The sequence below is a fragment of the Mucor velutinosus genome (genome assembly GCF_035048745.1).
Source record: "Mucor velutinosus strain NIH1002 chromosome Unknown tig00001561, whole genome shotgun sequence".
Classification (NCBI taxonomy): Eukaryota; Fungi; Mucoromycota; class Mucoromycetes; order Mucorales; family Mucoraceae; genus Mucor; species Mucor velutinosus.
This window is the reverse complement of record NW_027041903.1, coordinates 82,008-94,207: the sequence shown is the minus strand read 5'-3', so window position 1 is coordinate 94,207 and position 12,200 is coordinate 82,008. Positions and strand designations below refer to the sequence as shown.

At 40.2% G+C, this 12,200-nt stretch overlaps 7 protein-coding genes across 7 annotated transcripts; 6 read left to right on the top strand and 1 right to left on the bottom strand.

Annotated features, from left to right (window-relative positions):
- Positions 1-382: 382 nt before the first annotated feature.
- On the top strand, positions 383-3,070 carry ATC70_008172 (uncharacterized protein; the record flags this gene model as incomplete). Its single annotated transcript, XM_064827426.1, has 14 exons — positions 383-398; positions 454-584; positions 640-714; positions 769-891; positions 948-1,272; positions 1,335-1,446; positions 1,502-1,626; positions 1,682-1,749; positions 1,807-2,157; positions 2,211-2,480; positions 2,532-2,650; positions 2,705-2,783; positions 2,836-2,900; positions 2,950-3,070. The coding sequence occupies 14 exons, from the start codon at positions 383-385 to the stop codon at positions 3,068-3,070; spliced, it is 1,980 nt and encodes a 659-aa protein (XP_064686710.1).
- Positions 3,071-3,174: 104 nt separating this feature from the next.
- LKH1_1 (serine threonine protein kinase CMGC group) lies at positions 3,175-3,588 on the top strand (the record flags this gene model as incomplete). Its single annotated transcript, XM_064827425.1, has 1 exon — positions 3,175-3,588. The coding sequence occupies one exon, from the start codon at positions 3,175-3,177 to the stop codon at positions 3,586-3,588; it is 414 nt and encodes a 137-aa protein (XP_064686709.1).
- A 265-nt stretch (positions 3,589-3,853) lies between these two features.
- On the top strand, positions 3,854-4,255 carry ATC70_008170 (uncharacterized protein; the record flags this gene model as incomplete). Its single annotated transcript, XM_064827424.1, has 2 exons — positions 3,854-3,871; positions 3,932-4,255. The coding sequence occupies 2 exons, from the start codon at positions 3,854-3,856 to the stop codon at positions 4,253-4,255; spliced, it is 342 nt and encodes a 113-aa protein (XP_064686708.1).
- Positions 4,256-6,681: 2,426 nt separating this feature from the next.
- Positions 6,682-7,293, top strand: rtf2 (Replication termination factor 2; the record flags this gene model as incomplete). The annotated part of the gene is made up of 1 exon (XM_064827423.1): positions 6,682-7,293. One exon carries the CDS (start codon positions 6,682-6,684, stop codon positions 7,291-7,293), a length of 612 nt encoding a protein of 203 aa, XP_064686707.1.
- A 471-nt stretch (positions 7,294-7,764) lies between these two features.
- On the top strand, positions 7,765-8,884 carry ATC70_008168 (uncharacterized protein; the record flags this gene model as incomplete). The annotated part of the gene is made up of 3 exons (XM_064827422.1): positions 7,765-7,767; positions 7,947-8,016; positions 8,079-8,884. 3 exons carry the CDS (start codon positions 7,765-7,767, stop codon positions 8,882-8,884), a joined length of 879 nt encoding a protein of 292 aa, XP_064686706.1.
- A 489-nt stretch (positions 8,885-9,373) lies between these two features.
- Positions 9,374-11,094, top strand: ATC70_008167 (uncharacterized protein; the record flags this gene model as incomplete). Its single annotated transcript, XM_064827421.1, has 2 exons — positions 9,374-9,569; positions 9,701-11,094. The coding sequence occupies 2 exons, from the start codon at positions 9,374-9,376 to the stop codon at positions 11,092-11,094; spliced, it is 1,590 nt and encodes a 529-aa protein (XP_064686705.1).
- A 214-nt stretch (positions 11,095-11,308) lies between these two features.
- ATC70_008166 (uncharacterized protein) lies at positions 11,309-12,124 on the bottom strand (the record flags this gene model as incomplete). Its single annotated transcript, XM_064827420.1, has 1 exon — positions 11,309-12,124. One exon carries the CDS (start codon positions 12,122-12,124, stop codon positions 11,309-11,311), a length of 816 nt encoding a protein of 271 aa, XP_064686704.1.
- Positions 12,125-12,200: the final 76 nt, after the last annotated feature.

Sequence of the window (12,200 nt, the reverse complement as noted above, 5' to 3'; positions counted from 1 at the left end):
TTGGCATGTTGGTGAGGTATTTTTTTAAAGTTACATAACTGTAATGTGCTTTGCTTAGCCCAAATAAACGTTCCAGTTTAGGATATACATATTCTCCCTGCTTAGCAGAAGCCATTTAGTCGATCTGAGAAGATCAAGAGATGTGTGCAGCAGAATAATGAAACCACAATTGAAAAACCACTGCTTTGTTTTCGAATGGCAAAAAGCTCAAAGCTACTGTATTTGGATGACACATGTGCACCATCCTGAGAAAATAAAGCACACCTTTCAACAGTTGGTTTAAAATGCATTGTAGCTAACGTGGTGAAAACGTGTTAAATCTCAGCATGGAGGAGGAGGATTGCTCGACGTTTTCTTTGTCTTTTTATCACTTTACAACAGCATGAGTTCAGCAGAAGGTACACAATAAAGAGGATATGGGCATATAGGATTTGACTAATTCCAACAGTAAAGAATACCTTGATTTGAACTTGATCCAGTCTTTAAGAGCAGAGAGCGAGAGAACTGATGAGTGGACAAAACTTGCAGAGAGAGTAGTCAACGTGTTCAGCAGAGCAGAAAACCTGAGCTCAAGCTTCTTGCAGGTACGGAAGACAGTATATTAAGCTGTCTACTGTTTAACGCCATGTTTCTGTATAGATGGATATGAACGCTGCTTTAGTGTGTCCAGTGGATAAAATGCAAGTACAAGAGGGTATCCATGAGTTACTGGAGGTGAGTGTGTAGTTATAGGAGATTGCTGGCCACATTGATTCATGCCAAGCACAGTCTTCACCCTTGATGAAATCTACTATTGTCGTTCGATCAAAACGTTTGCTGAGTAGCATGACGCGAAGCAAGAAACAGGACATGGAACCCAAATATCTCAATATCTTTATCATCCTATTCCAGGTACGTCTATAGTGTAGCAGGGGACATATCAGTGTATTGATATAAAAGTGTGCTAGTGTGATTTTCTTCTAGATGATCAATTGGATACAAGTGCATTTCCAGAGCTCTGTGAAGCAATTGTGCATCTGAATACAGACTTACAAGATCAATTATGCCGCTACTTGATAGAGCCAATAGCTGCCAACGATGAAAGTATCATGCACATTGATATCACCAAAGAGGATTACGCTCAGCAGTTTAGAAAAACGCTTGGTCTGTTTCAGCGATTTGTGCGTAAAAGACTCCTGTATCGCTCGCCCTCCTCCAATGCCACCAGCAGCGGGTTTAGCCCCAATTCAGATCCTTCCGTGATTGATGCTACAAAGTGCATTGCAGCCTTATGTGAGTGTGTGCGTGTGTGTTTGAGCAGTTGGTGTTCTGGATCAACTCATAACCCTACCTAGATCGACTCAATGAACTGGAAAAGTATGTTTCTTACACAGACTTCTACAATGATGCTGTCAATGAGCAATTAGAGATCAAAGAGGATTTTCCCAATTTCAAGGACAAGAAGGGGTAACCGTTAACTTGATAGTGGCAATTTGTACAATATCGTAACCATGCCATTTAGGTTCTCCTTTTGCGATTATCCATTCATGCTAAATCCTGCTGTAAAAGCAGATGTCCTCAAGGTGGAGAGTGTGTTTCAGATGCGACACGAATTGCAGGATGCATTTTTCAGGGCATTATTCCAAGGTAAGTTACAGTAGAGAGTGCCTTAAAAAAGAGTAGTGCCTAAATGGGTGAATAGGTGTAAATAGCCCTTATTTGGTGCTAGAAATTCGTCGTGATCATATCATATCAGATACACTATTACAGGTAAATGGTGAAATGCTGGGGTTTGGTCTACACACTGCTCAATACAATAGTACATAGCTGGAGGAAAAATCGATACATGACCTGAAAAAGCAACTGCGGGTTCAATTTCTTGGTGAAGAGGGTGTAGATGAAGGTGGTGTACAAAAGGAATTCTTTCAACTCATCGTGCGAGAGATATTTGATCCAAAATACGGCATGTTCACTTTCAATGAAGAATCGAGGTTATGCTGGTTTAGTCCAAACCCGGTGGTAGACGATATCAATATCCGAGAGTACAAGCTTGTTGGTTTGCTACTGGGTCTAGCCGTGTACAATAGCGTGATACTGGACCTGCATTTTCCACTGGCATTGTACAAGAAAGTGATGGATGTGGACGTAGGCTTACAAGATCTGAAACAATTGGATCCAGTAAGTCGGTTTGCTGTGTGTGCAGTTCACATGCTTATTTTTCAACCTTGTAGAGTTTGGGAAAGGGACTGGAACGATTACTCTCGTTTGATGGGGATATAGAGACTGAATATGATCGCCCATTTCAAGTGGATGTGCAGTCGTTTGATCATGTGTTTACCTGTGATTTGAAGCCATCAGGCTCTAGAATACAGCTAACTAACGAGAATCGATCCGAGTTTGTGGGGTTGTACGCTGATTTTGTGTTGAGCAAGTCTGTAGAGAATCAGTTTAATGCGTTCAAAGAGGGGTTCCAGCTGGTGTGTCAAGACAGCGCAATCAAGGTAAAAAGAGACATTTGTATTGTATAGTCTATCATTGACAGGCTGAATCAGATCTTCAGACCTGAAGAAGTGGAGCAGCTTATTTGTGGAAGCTCGGATCTTGACTTTGAGGCTTTGGAGACATCGACCGTGTATGATGGAGGATGGACAAAAGATTCTGATATCATCAAGTGGGTCATACCTAAGCGAATCATTGATGCGTAATACTCAATGTGATCATGTAGGTACTTTTGGGAAATTGTGCACTCGTTTTCCTATGAAGAAAAGAAGAAGCTGCTATTTTTTGCTACAGGGTCTGATAGGGTAGGCATTCAATTGACTCATGTGAATCAGTCTTTGCTCATTATTATGATAGGCGCCTATAGGAGGATTGAGTAAACTACAGTTTGTTATTGCAAAGAATGGTGGTGACTCTGACAGGTAAACCTTGATTTGCTTGAGGCTTTATACTGATACTGACGCATTTCAGATTACCCACATCTCACACATGTTATAATGTACTGCTTCTGTGTGAATATAGTAGCAGAGAAAAACTGAGGGAAAGACTGCTAACAAGCATCAGCAATGCAGAAGGATTTGGCATGATTTGATACTATTTAATAAACATCCCTGTTCCGCAGACATTTGAAATCCCTCTTGAAGGAGATGATTTTCGTTTTCATATTCTTTCTTTCTTTCGTAAAGTTTTGCTTGAATGGGGTACACAGTTTTAGAGCAGCCACCTTCAGCCAAGGTACATTGCGATATCAGAAAAAGAGCTGGACTCACACCCAAGAGCGTTGAAGTCGCCGAAAAGGCATTACCCCTGTCAGTTTATGGTGTCAGCATCATCCACGACGAGGATCAATCCGTGGTTGGTATGGGAAGATTGATTGGCGATGGCCATTTGTTTCTCCAGGTTGTCGACATTGGCGTGTTACCAGAGCACCAAAAGAAGGGTCTTGGTAAGCTCATCATGAAGGCTTTGATGGATTGGATCGACAAAAACACAACTCGCGATTGCTACGTTAGTCTTTTGGCGGATGGTGATGCTCATATGCTCTACCAGAAATTCGGATTTATGTCTAGTATGCCAAAGTCTCAAGGCATGTACTATGCTCGCTCATAGTTTGCATGTAACAACATTGGACACTGCAAGTACTCGACTGCGCATTTTTCGGTGTTATATTCATGGTGAATTTTAGGTATACGTTGATGTTTAGAAGATAATGCAGCTTGCACTATTAAGGACCGTTGTAAATCCTTGCTATAGCATTGAAACCACACACAAATTCAAAACGTAGAATGACTTGGAGTGACTCATGTAGTGTAGCATTGTAATAAGCTTTCTGTTGATAATCCTCTTGATTCGTTAAGACAAACGGTGTAACAACATGGCATCTCTCTCAATGGTATATAAACGAAAAAGGCATCCAATAGTTTTTATCTCATTCTATTACGACACTGATAAGATACACATTATTGGAACAAACCGCCTCTGCCATAATGCACTGCGATGTAAGAAGAAGAGTTGGTCTACTCCCAAATCCGTTGAAGTCGCTGAGAAGGCATTGCCTCATACAATGTACGGTGTCAGAGTCATCAATGATGAAGTTCAATCAGTCATAGGCATTGGAAAGCCCATTGGTGATGGCCATTTGTTTTTTCAAGTTGTGGATATTGGCGTCTTACCAGAGCATCAGAAGAAGGGTCTCGGTAAACTCATCATGAAAGCCCTGATGGATTGGATCAACAAGAATATGCCTCGCGATTGCTATTTCAGTCTTTTTACTTAAAAAAATGGCTCTCCTGCTGTAAAAAAAAAGACTTTTGTGCTGTACGAAAACTTTGGATTTGTTCATAGTATGCCAAAATCCAAAGGAGTAATCTATGCTCGACCTCTAGTAGTGTAATGCCGTCTTAAAATTAAATGTCGCTCTGTGTTACTCAGCTTGAAAGCTTCACATCTTGGCCTTGTTTCAAGCCTTTCCCTCCCCCTTTTTCTTATCCATCATTATATATACTGTAAGACATTCAAAGAAGTAGACAAACTAAAGAATTGGGTACCATACGAGGTGAATAAACCATCGGCGAAGTCTACATTGATGAGGGGGGCTTTGGAGGATGTGCTAAGCCCGTCCAGAAAGAGCATAACGCATCTAATTCAACATTTGGTAACGTTGACCTATGAGGCAGTTTTACCGTAGCGAAGTGAAGGTAAAAAACCATGGCAACTAAGCATCTAACCCAACATTTGGTAATATTAATCTTGATGAGGGTTTTACCGCAGCAAAGCAAAGGTGCTAGACCATAGTATTCAAGCAGTAAATTCGGTTTTTTCATTTCCATTATTTTCAAGCTTGCCAACAACATAACTCATCAAAACTTGTATGAATTAGTCTTACCAAAATCAATACACCTTTTATTTGAACTAGACATTGCACAGGCTGCAGAACTGCCTTTCCAGAAGATTTCAGCTACCACAGATGTGATTTATGCCGTGTAAATAAACTTTATAGAACAATACATAACCAAATTTTACAGCTTTCAAGCCTTCATATCTTGATATATAGGCTTTTGTGAGCCATCGGAATGACGCCAAACAATTGTACTTGAGTAGTCGTAACTTCCTGACACCTTTGCTCAACTTTTTGGGCCAAAAAAAAACATGGCCAAAAATCGACCAAAAAGCATGAGGGGTACCTCATGGTTTTCATCGAAAATCAAACGATCGCGTTTTTCAGCTTGAAAATAAAGACTTTTAATATGGTATATATTAAATCGAAATGTTTCTCTCGATCCATAGCAATCTCTGAAACCACTTTTATGAGGCTTTCATATGCACAATATGGCTATTTTCGCTAAAAACCGCATTTCAATTTTTATCAAATTGCTCAATAAGTTCAGTCAATACACTTAGTACAATTAGCACCATTGGAAGCGCCTTGAAAAGTACTTCAAGAGTGTATTAGGAAGCGTGAGGTGATTATTACAGTTTATATAGTCGAATATCATAAGATAGATTAAAGAAGTCGAAAAAAGACAATATCTGTCCAATCTTGAACAGAAAAAAAACTGAGCTTAAATCGATTTTGGCGGCGGCACTGCTGCTGGCTGACCTAAATGCCTTTCTGATGATGGCAATGATGGTTGCGATGCTGATTAAATGGGGACAATGAAGTTGAAAGGGCAATTGGTTAGCCCGAAGACTATCCTTGGGGAGTCTTGCTCATAAAGGTGTCTTTCGCAATGACAGTAAATACTACAGTATACTCAAAAATGAGCTCTTGCACAGATCCAGTTTTTGATTGAGCACTTTATAACGTACGCATTGTCAAGCTTGGCTGCCTCAATTGTGGTCGACGTTGGCAGAGCGCAAATAAAAGCTTCAAGACTCTCACAGATGCAAAAGGCTGCCTAAAGAAAACGTTTCCTTCTAGTTACAAAATCCTGCCCCTAACAAACAAAGGAATGAGAATAAAGCCACTTTTCAACCTCACCATAGCGACCCCGCAGTAAATGTGGTCGTCTCGGATACTCTTGTATGAAAATCGAAGGAGATGATAGCCACGACGATACGATTTTGGTTGCAGCATATGGATAGGATGTCGTGTTGACCAACGCAAATGATTTATTCAATTTTATTGTTGTCAAGGAAAGAAGACCAAAAAAAAGTATGCCCAAGAAAGAGGACAAGACTGATACTAGCGAAGACAGCAAGAAATCAAGTCCTAAACAGCTGTTTGAAGATGTCAAAAAAGCCTGTTATTCTGTACACGAAGCAAGATGGAGAAGACATGTCAAAAGAAACAGCCCAAAAGACGCTTGAAGGTGAAGCTAACTTGCTAAAAAATTACTAAAAAGCTGTCAAAAGATGATCTTTTAGGTACAAGCAAGTAAAGCACTGATTTGGATGAATAGAAGATGTCTGAACAGAATTTCCTGCAACAGATTGCTGCCGACAGCAATATATCTTGGCTTGTGCGAAAAAAAAAAACTTAATAAACCACTATTTCTTCAAACGCTCGATCAATTGCAAACACTTGATATATATGCTTTTGATGTAAAACTGTTCCAAATGGCGAACCAATCGAGCTCATTATTCGCATCAAATAAGTCAAACTGCAACTCACTGATAGAATGTTGCAAAGAGCGTATATATAGAGAGAGAATAGGATGTTGTATCATTCCCATTTTCTTTCATGCAAATTCTATTACAAGAATGAGTTATTATACTGATTTTGAGCATACTAAAGCGCCATATAGCGTCAGAATTGTGAAATTTGGGTGTGAAAATTGCGGTCGTCGTTGGCAGAGCGCCAATGGTAGCCTCAGTGATTACCAGAAATGTAGAAACTGCTATGAAAGATGTTACCCATCCAGCTACAAGATTCAAGCACCCAACAAACGTGGAAATGAGAATCGAGGCACTTTTCAAGCCCACGACACAGAATTATGCGGCCGATGTGAAAGACTAGGCTACTCTTGCATGGAATTGGGCAATGCAATCGACCAAGACAATCTCCTCGTCACTGGAGCTGATGATGAGGATGTGGTATTAACAAAATCAAACGACCTCTTCTCATATGTTGTTGAGCCAAAAATCAAAAGGGGCAAGAACAAGGCCAAAAATGAGAAGAGTCGAGCTATATTCATGGATAGCCGCTCAGATATCGACGTCTACAATACTGCCCATCGTCTGACGATTGTTGATACTGTTTATTACAACAAAAATGACGATGCTTTGGACTTTAGCAAATACAATTACTTGAGCGATGAACAGAAAATGTACGAAGATAGCTTTTACAACATGCTTGATGTGGAGGAGTATTGACAATTTTATCACGAGCAGATATTTCGGCATCAATATGATTTACTGTGTTATAAATCTCTCCAAATACTGATTGCATAATGGGTACAACTCGATAAATTGCTATACACTACTTACCATCATTATGATGGCATTACAATGAAATGATAATAAACAATAATTAAATGATAATAATGTGCTAGGCTTTAGGAAGCTTTACAGCCTTCATTCTGTGTGATGTTATATCTATGAGGTGTTTTGTAAATGTATCTACAAGAACGTAGAATCTAGCCATAATATGCACATAGAGTGAAACACATTATAGCGTCCAATGCCTCTGTACACACTGATCACCAAGTTGAATGGATTTTGCAGCCCGCTCGGGTTTGATTTATTGAATTTTTTTCTGTCGGACAGACTGCATGGCAGGTGGGATTATTTGAACAATGGAAGGCTGCAATATGATGAACTCTCCTTTTTCATTGAGTATTAGAAATGGTATGTATTATAAAAGAATCGCATGGATTTTAGATGGATGTACGATGGATGAATCGGATGGATGATTAGATGGATGGATGAAGATTTGTTTTTCAGTCGGTCGATTTCCAACCAGTACATCCATCAGTGTCCAATCTCCCTCTCACCAACCAAATACTCACCTCCTACATTCTTTACAGCCTTTCGTCAAGCAACAAAAGAACAAGGCCTACTTCAAGCGTTACCAAGTCAAGTATCGCAGAAGAAGAGGTAAATTTTCTATAGTGGAAGATTTGAGATTTGTGTGTTAATCATGTCATGCTGAATGATAGAGGGTAAGACCGATTACTATGCTCGTAAGAGACTTGTTGTTCAAGCCAAGAACAAGTACAACTCTCCCAAGTATAGATTGGTTGTCCGTTTCACCAACAAGGACATCATCTGTCAAATCATCTACGCCAAGCTCCAAGGTGATTTCGTTCTCTCTGCTGCCTATGCTCACGAACTTCCCCGTTATGGTGTTAAGGGTGGTTTGACCAACTGGGCCTCTGCTTATGCTACTGGTCTCCTCCTTGCTCGTCGTACTCTTGCCAAGCTCGGTCTTGCTGACAAGTACGAAGGTTTCGCTGAGCCCGATGGTACCGTTCAATTGATCGAAGCTGCTGAGGATGCTCCCCGTCCTTTCAAGGCTTTCCTCGATGTCGGTCTCGCTCGTACCTCCACTGGTGCCCGTGTTTTTGGCGCCATGAAGGGTGCTTCCGATGGTGGTATCTTTGTTCCCCACAACGGTAACCGTTTCCCCGGTTTCGATATTGAGACCAAGACCAACGATGATGAACTCCTCCGTAACTACATCTATGGTGTTCACGTCGCTGAGTACATGGAATACCTCGAAGAAGAAGATGAGGAGCGTTACAAGAAGCAATTCTCTACCTTCATCAAGGCTGGTATCACCTCTGATAAGGTCGAGGATATGTACACTGAAGCTCATGAAGCTATCCGTGAGAACCCTGCTGCTCAACCTACTGAGAAGAAGGGTAAGCCTGCTAAGCCTTACCGTAGACTCGTTGCCCTCAACAAGAAGCAACGTCTCAACAAGATCAAGGATGCCAAGGCTGCTTTCGAGGCTTCTCAATAAATATTTTAATGTTGCTTTTCAATGTAAAAAAATAAAATTAATATATCATTTTTGACATTTTTCCATAACATGATTTTTGGTACCTGAATTCCTGAGTTTGAACACCGAGCCCAGATCAAGAAATAGATTTTCATAGTATACGTTGTTGCTGTTGGGAGCAGTGCAATGGACATCAACTACTGCTTTTGCGTTTTTTTTTTTTTTTTTTCATAAAAATTCAACGCAGATATCAGGTATATCTTACCAAATAATGCCATGCTTTTCTGCAATTAGAGTTTAAAAAGCGACATTCAAAAGTTACAAAATCTGATGATTTGTACAACTGCTATTGCCTATGTGACCTGTATGGCTTTATTAAATGTGATATAAAACGTATTTTTAAGGAAGCCCTGTGACCTTAAAAAAGGTCTATATAGTGTGTATCCTGGTATTCTTTCACTCTTTCTTTTTATCTTTTTCCTCAATTCTACATTTACCAAACAAACCAACATGTTATCGCACCTAGCCCCTCCCGGTCATTTAGATTTGAATCGAAACACACTTCAAATTCCTTCAGGACCTCCATCGCCCACACTCTCGACAACATCATTCATGTCCTCCGTGTCCTGGATGGCCGAAAAAACATCATCTGAGCTAATCCCAATGTTAAAAAATGCATACAGTGCCCTAAAAGATAAAGAAAAGGGTATGTATCAATATATAAAAGGAAATAGAGGAGCAGCAAAAAGGAGATTATTACTCTACTACTGCTGCTGCTATTGCATGTGTGAAAATCTCATGTGAAAATCAACTTATATCATTATTATTACATTACAGATTTAGTGCTTGCAGCCGAATTAGGTAAATCACTCTTGGAACACAACTTGAGATTAAAGTCGAGTTACGATTCACTGTTGCAATCAAGTACGCCACCCATCACCCCATCCTCATCCACGGCCATTCAAGACGAGCTTGACTCTGGTATCGATTCGCCCACATCATCGGATGAAGACGAAGATGAAGAGGATACCATGCGATTTGTTCCACCCAGAGGAACCCGCGAAGCAATGATTGAGGTACTGGAACGCAAGAACACAGAATTGCAAACCAAACTTGATGTTGCAATGCAAGAGCAAGACAATTTAAGCCGCTCAAATTCAAAAAAGACTCGTCAGCTCGAAAATGAGATCAGCATTTTAAAGAGCAATCTTGACATTGCTTCTACCAAAATACAGGAACTTCAAGCAATGAACGAACGCCAAAGAAAGATGGAACTCTCCAATTCAATGACAACAAGCAGAAACCAAGAGGCGGACACTCTTGTGGATGAACTGTATACTGAAATTGACAAGATTCAGCTTGAAAAAGACCTTGTTGCACAATCAAAAGCAGAATTAGAGGCGAAATTGGCTGCCACTTTGAAAGATCTTGGTGATTTGAAAAAGCAATTTGAGAAATTCGAGTTTACGCAACACGACTTTGAAAAGTTGCAAGAAGCATATGAACGCCAATTCACTCACATTGATCAACTCAACAGCAGCCTTGAGGAACATCGCACCATCCTGCAGAAGCTCAAAGAGAAAGGCATCAACATCCATTCAGCACGTTCAACACCAGCCCCAAGCTGCTATGGAGACGATGCCAACCAAACTGGATTCAGACACACTCTTCTCGGTGAACTCGAATCAGAATGGATGAAGAACAAGGCCAGCTCCACATCTACCAGAACAGCGGCAACAAGACCAGACCAAGAGGAAAATGATTCTCACACGTTCCAATTACGAGATTTTGCTGAATTCACAGAAAAGAAAATGTCAGCCTTCTACAACGTGCCCTCCATTGGCTTTGAAAGCGTGCTGTCTAAAGCTACTGGCATTGATCAAGACCTTTTGGACGATGCACTCGAGTTTATCAGCAAGATTGAACGAGAACACAACCAAGAAAAATGTATGGACTTGTACAACACATTCGACGAAATAGATGATTGTGATTTCGGTATTTTTGACGAAGCCTTTCCATCATCTGATCTGTATCCCAGTCCATTGAAGCCGGAGCAAATGCAAATTCAACGCTTTGTGAATGAGCCTAAAACCTTTGTGGGACGTCTTCGGAACCATGTTGTTAAATTGTTCAATCTCATATGGAGATGGTGTCGATTCTCCATGGTGCTCACTACTGCACTTTTGATCAGCGCATGGCAGGGACCAGATGCTCTCTTAATTACATATTAAAGAAAACAAGTACAACACCTATACACAACACTCCTTATCAATATCACATTCCTGTATACACTCCCTTCATTATTCTTTATTATTATGAATATTCTTAATACTTAGTTTACATAATCCACTCATACATATACACATATTTATGCTTTTAATAGTAGTACATCACCTTCATTCCCCTTGTTTAGAGCCATCACTTTCCTTTTATCGTTATTTATTATTAAAAATGATTATCAATCGACCAAAATGGCTTTTCAGCTGCTATCCGCATCTTTGTGATCAGTTTTCCTATGATTTTAAGTTTCTTTTTGGGTATTTGTTGTTGCTGTTGCTGATTGACTAATTTGATTTGTTGAGGGGGTGGAGGAGAGGATGAGGGAGTGATTTGGATAGAAGATTGACTGTGATCCGAGGCAAACCCACTACCATAGTTACTACTGTGAGGGGTCATCACTTTGTATATTGCTGGATCTTCGTCGTCCAGCTCATCAATAGGTCTTGCCAGACTTTTTTGCTCTCTATAGAATCGATATATATTGTTTTTTCGATTACAATCTGTTGACGATGTAGTGATTGTATTGAATTCATCGTCGTCATCATCATCATCATCATCCTCTCCGTCGGTAAATGAGAGATCTTCCTCCTCTTCTTGTACTTGCTTGAGCCTACTCTTTTGATGATCTGCCGAACACGGTGGTGGAGATGTGCTTTTTGAATCAAACAGCCTCTGCAATGAAAGCGGTGGTGTGATTGAATGCGCAGCCCTTTTATATTGTTGATCAGTACTGCTGCTGCTATTTAAATAGTGTGTTTCATCTGGCTGTTGTTTTCTTGCTAATTCAGGCACACTTGCTTCCAAAATGCCAGACCCATTCTCGTTGGACTCGTAGTAATGGCTTGTCGTGTAGGATACATCTTGTATCATCTCCATGTAGGATTGGTGCACCCAATCTATTGGACTTGGTGGTTTCTTGAGCAATTTGCTGCTTAGTTTTGATGACACTGTGTTAGGGGGGAATTGAATAGGATTGTTCATTTTTTAGATGGAAAGCAAAAGAAAGATGTATTGTTATTGTTTACAGTTTGTGTTGTTTTGCCCAGATATGGAATCA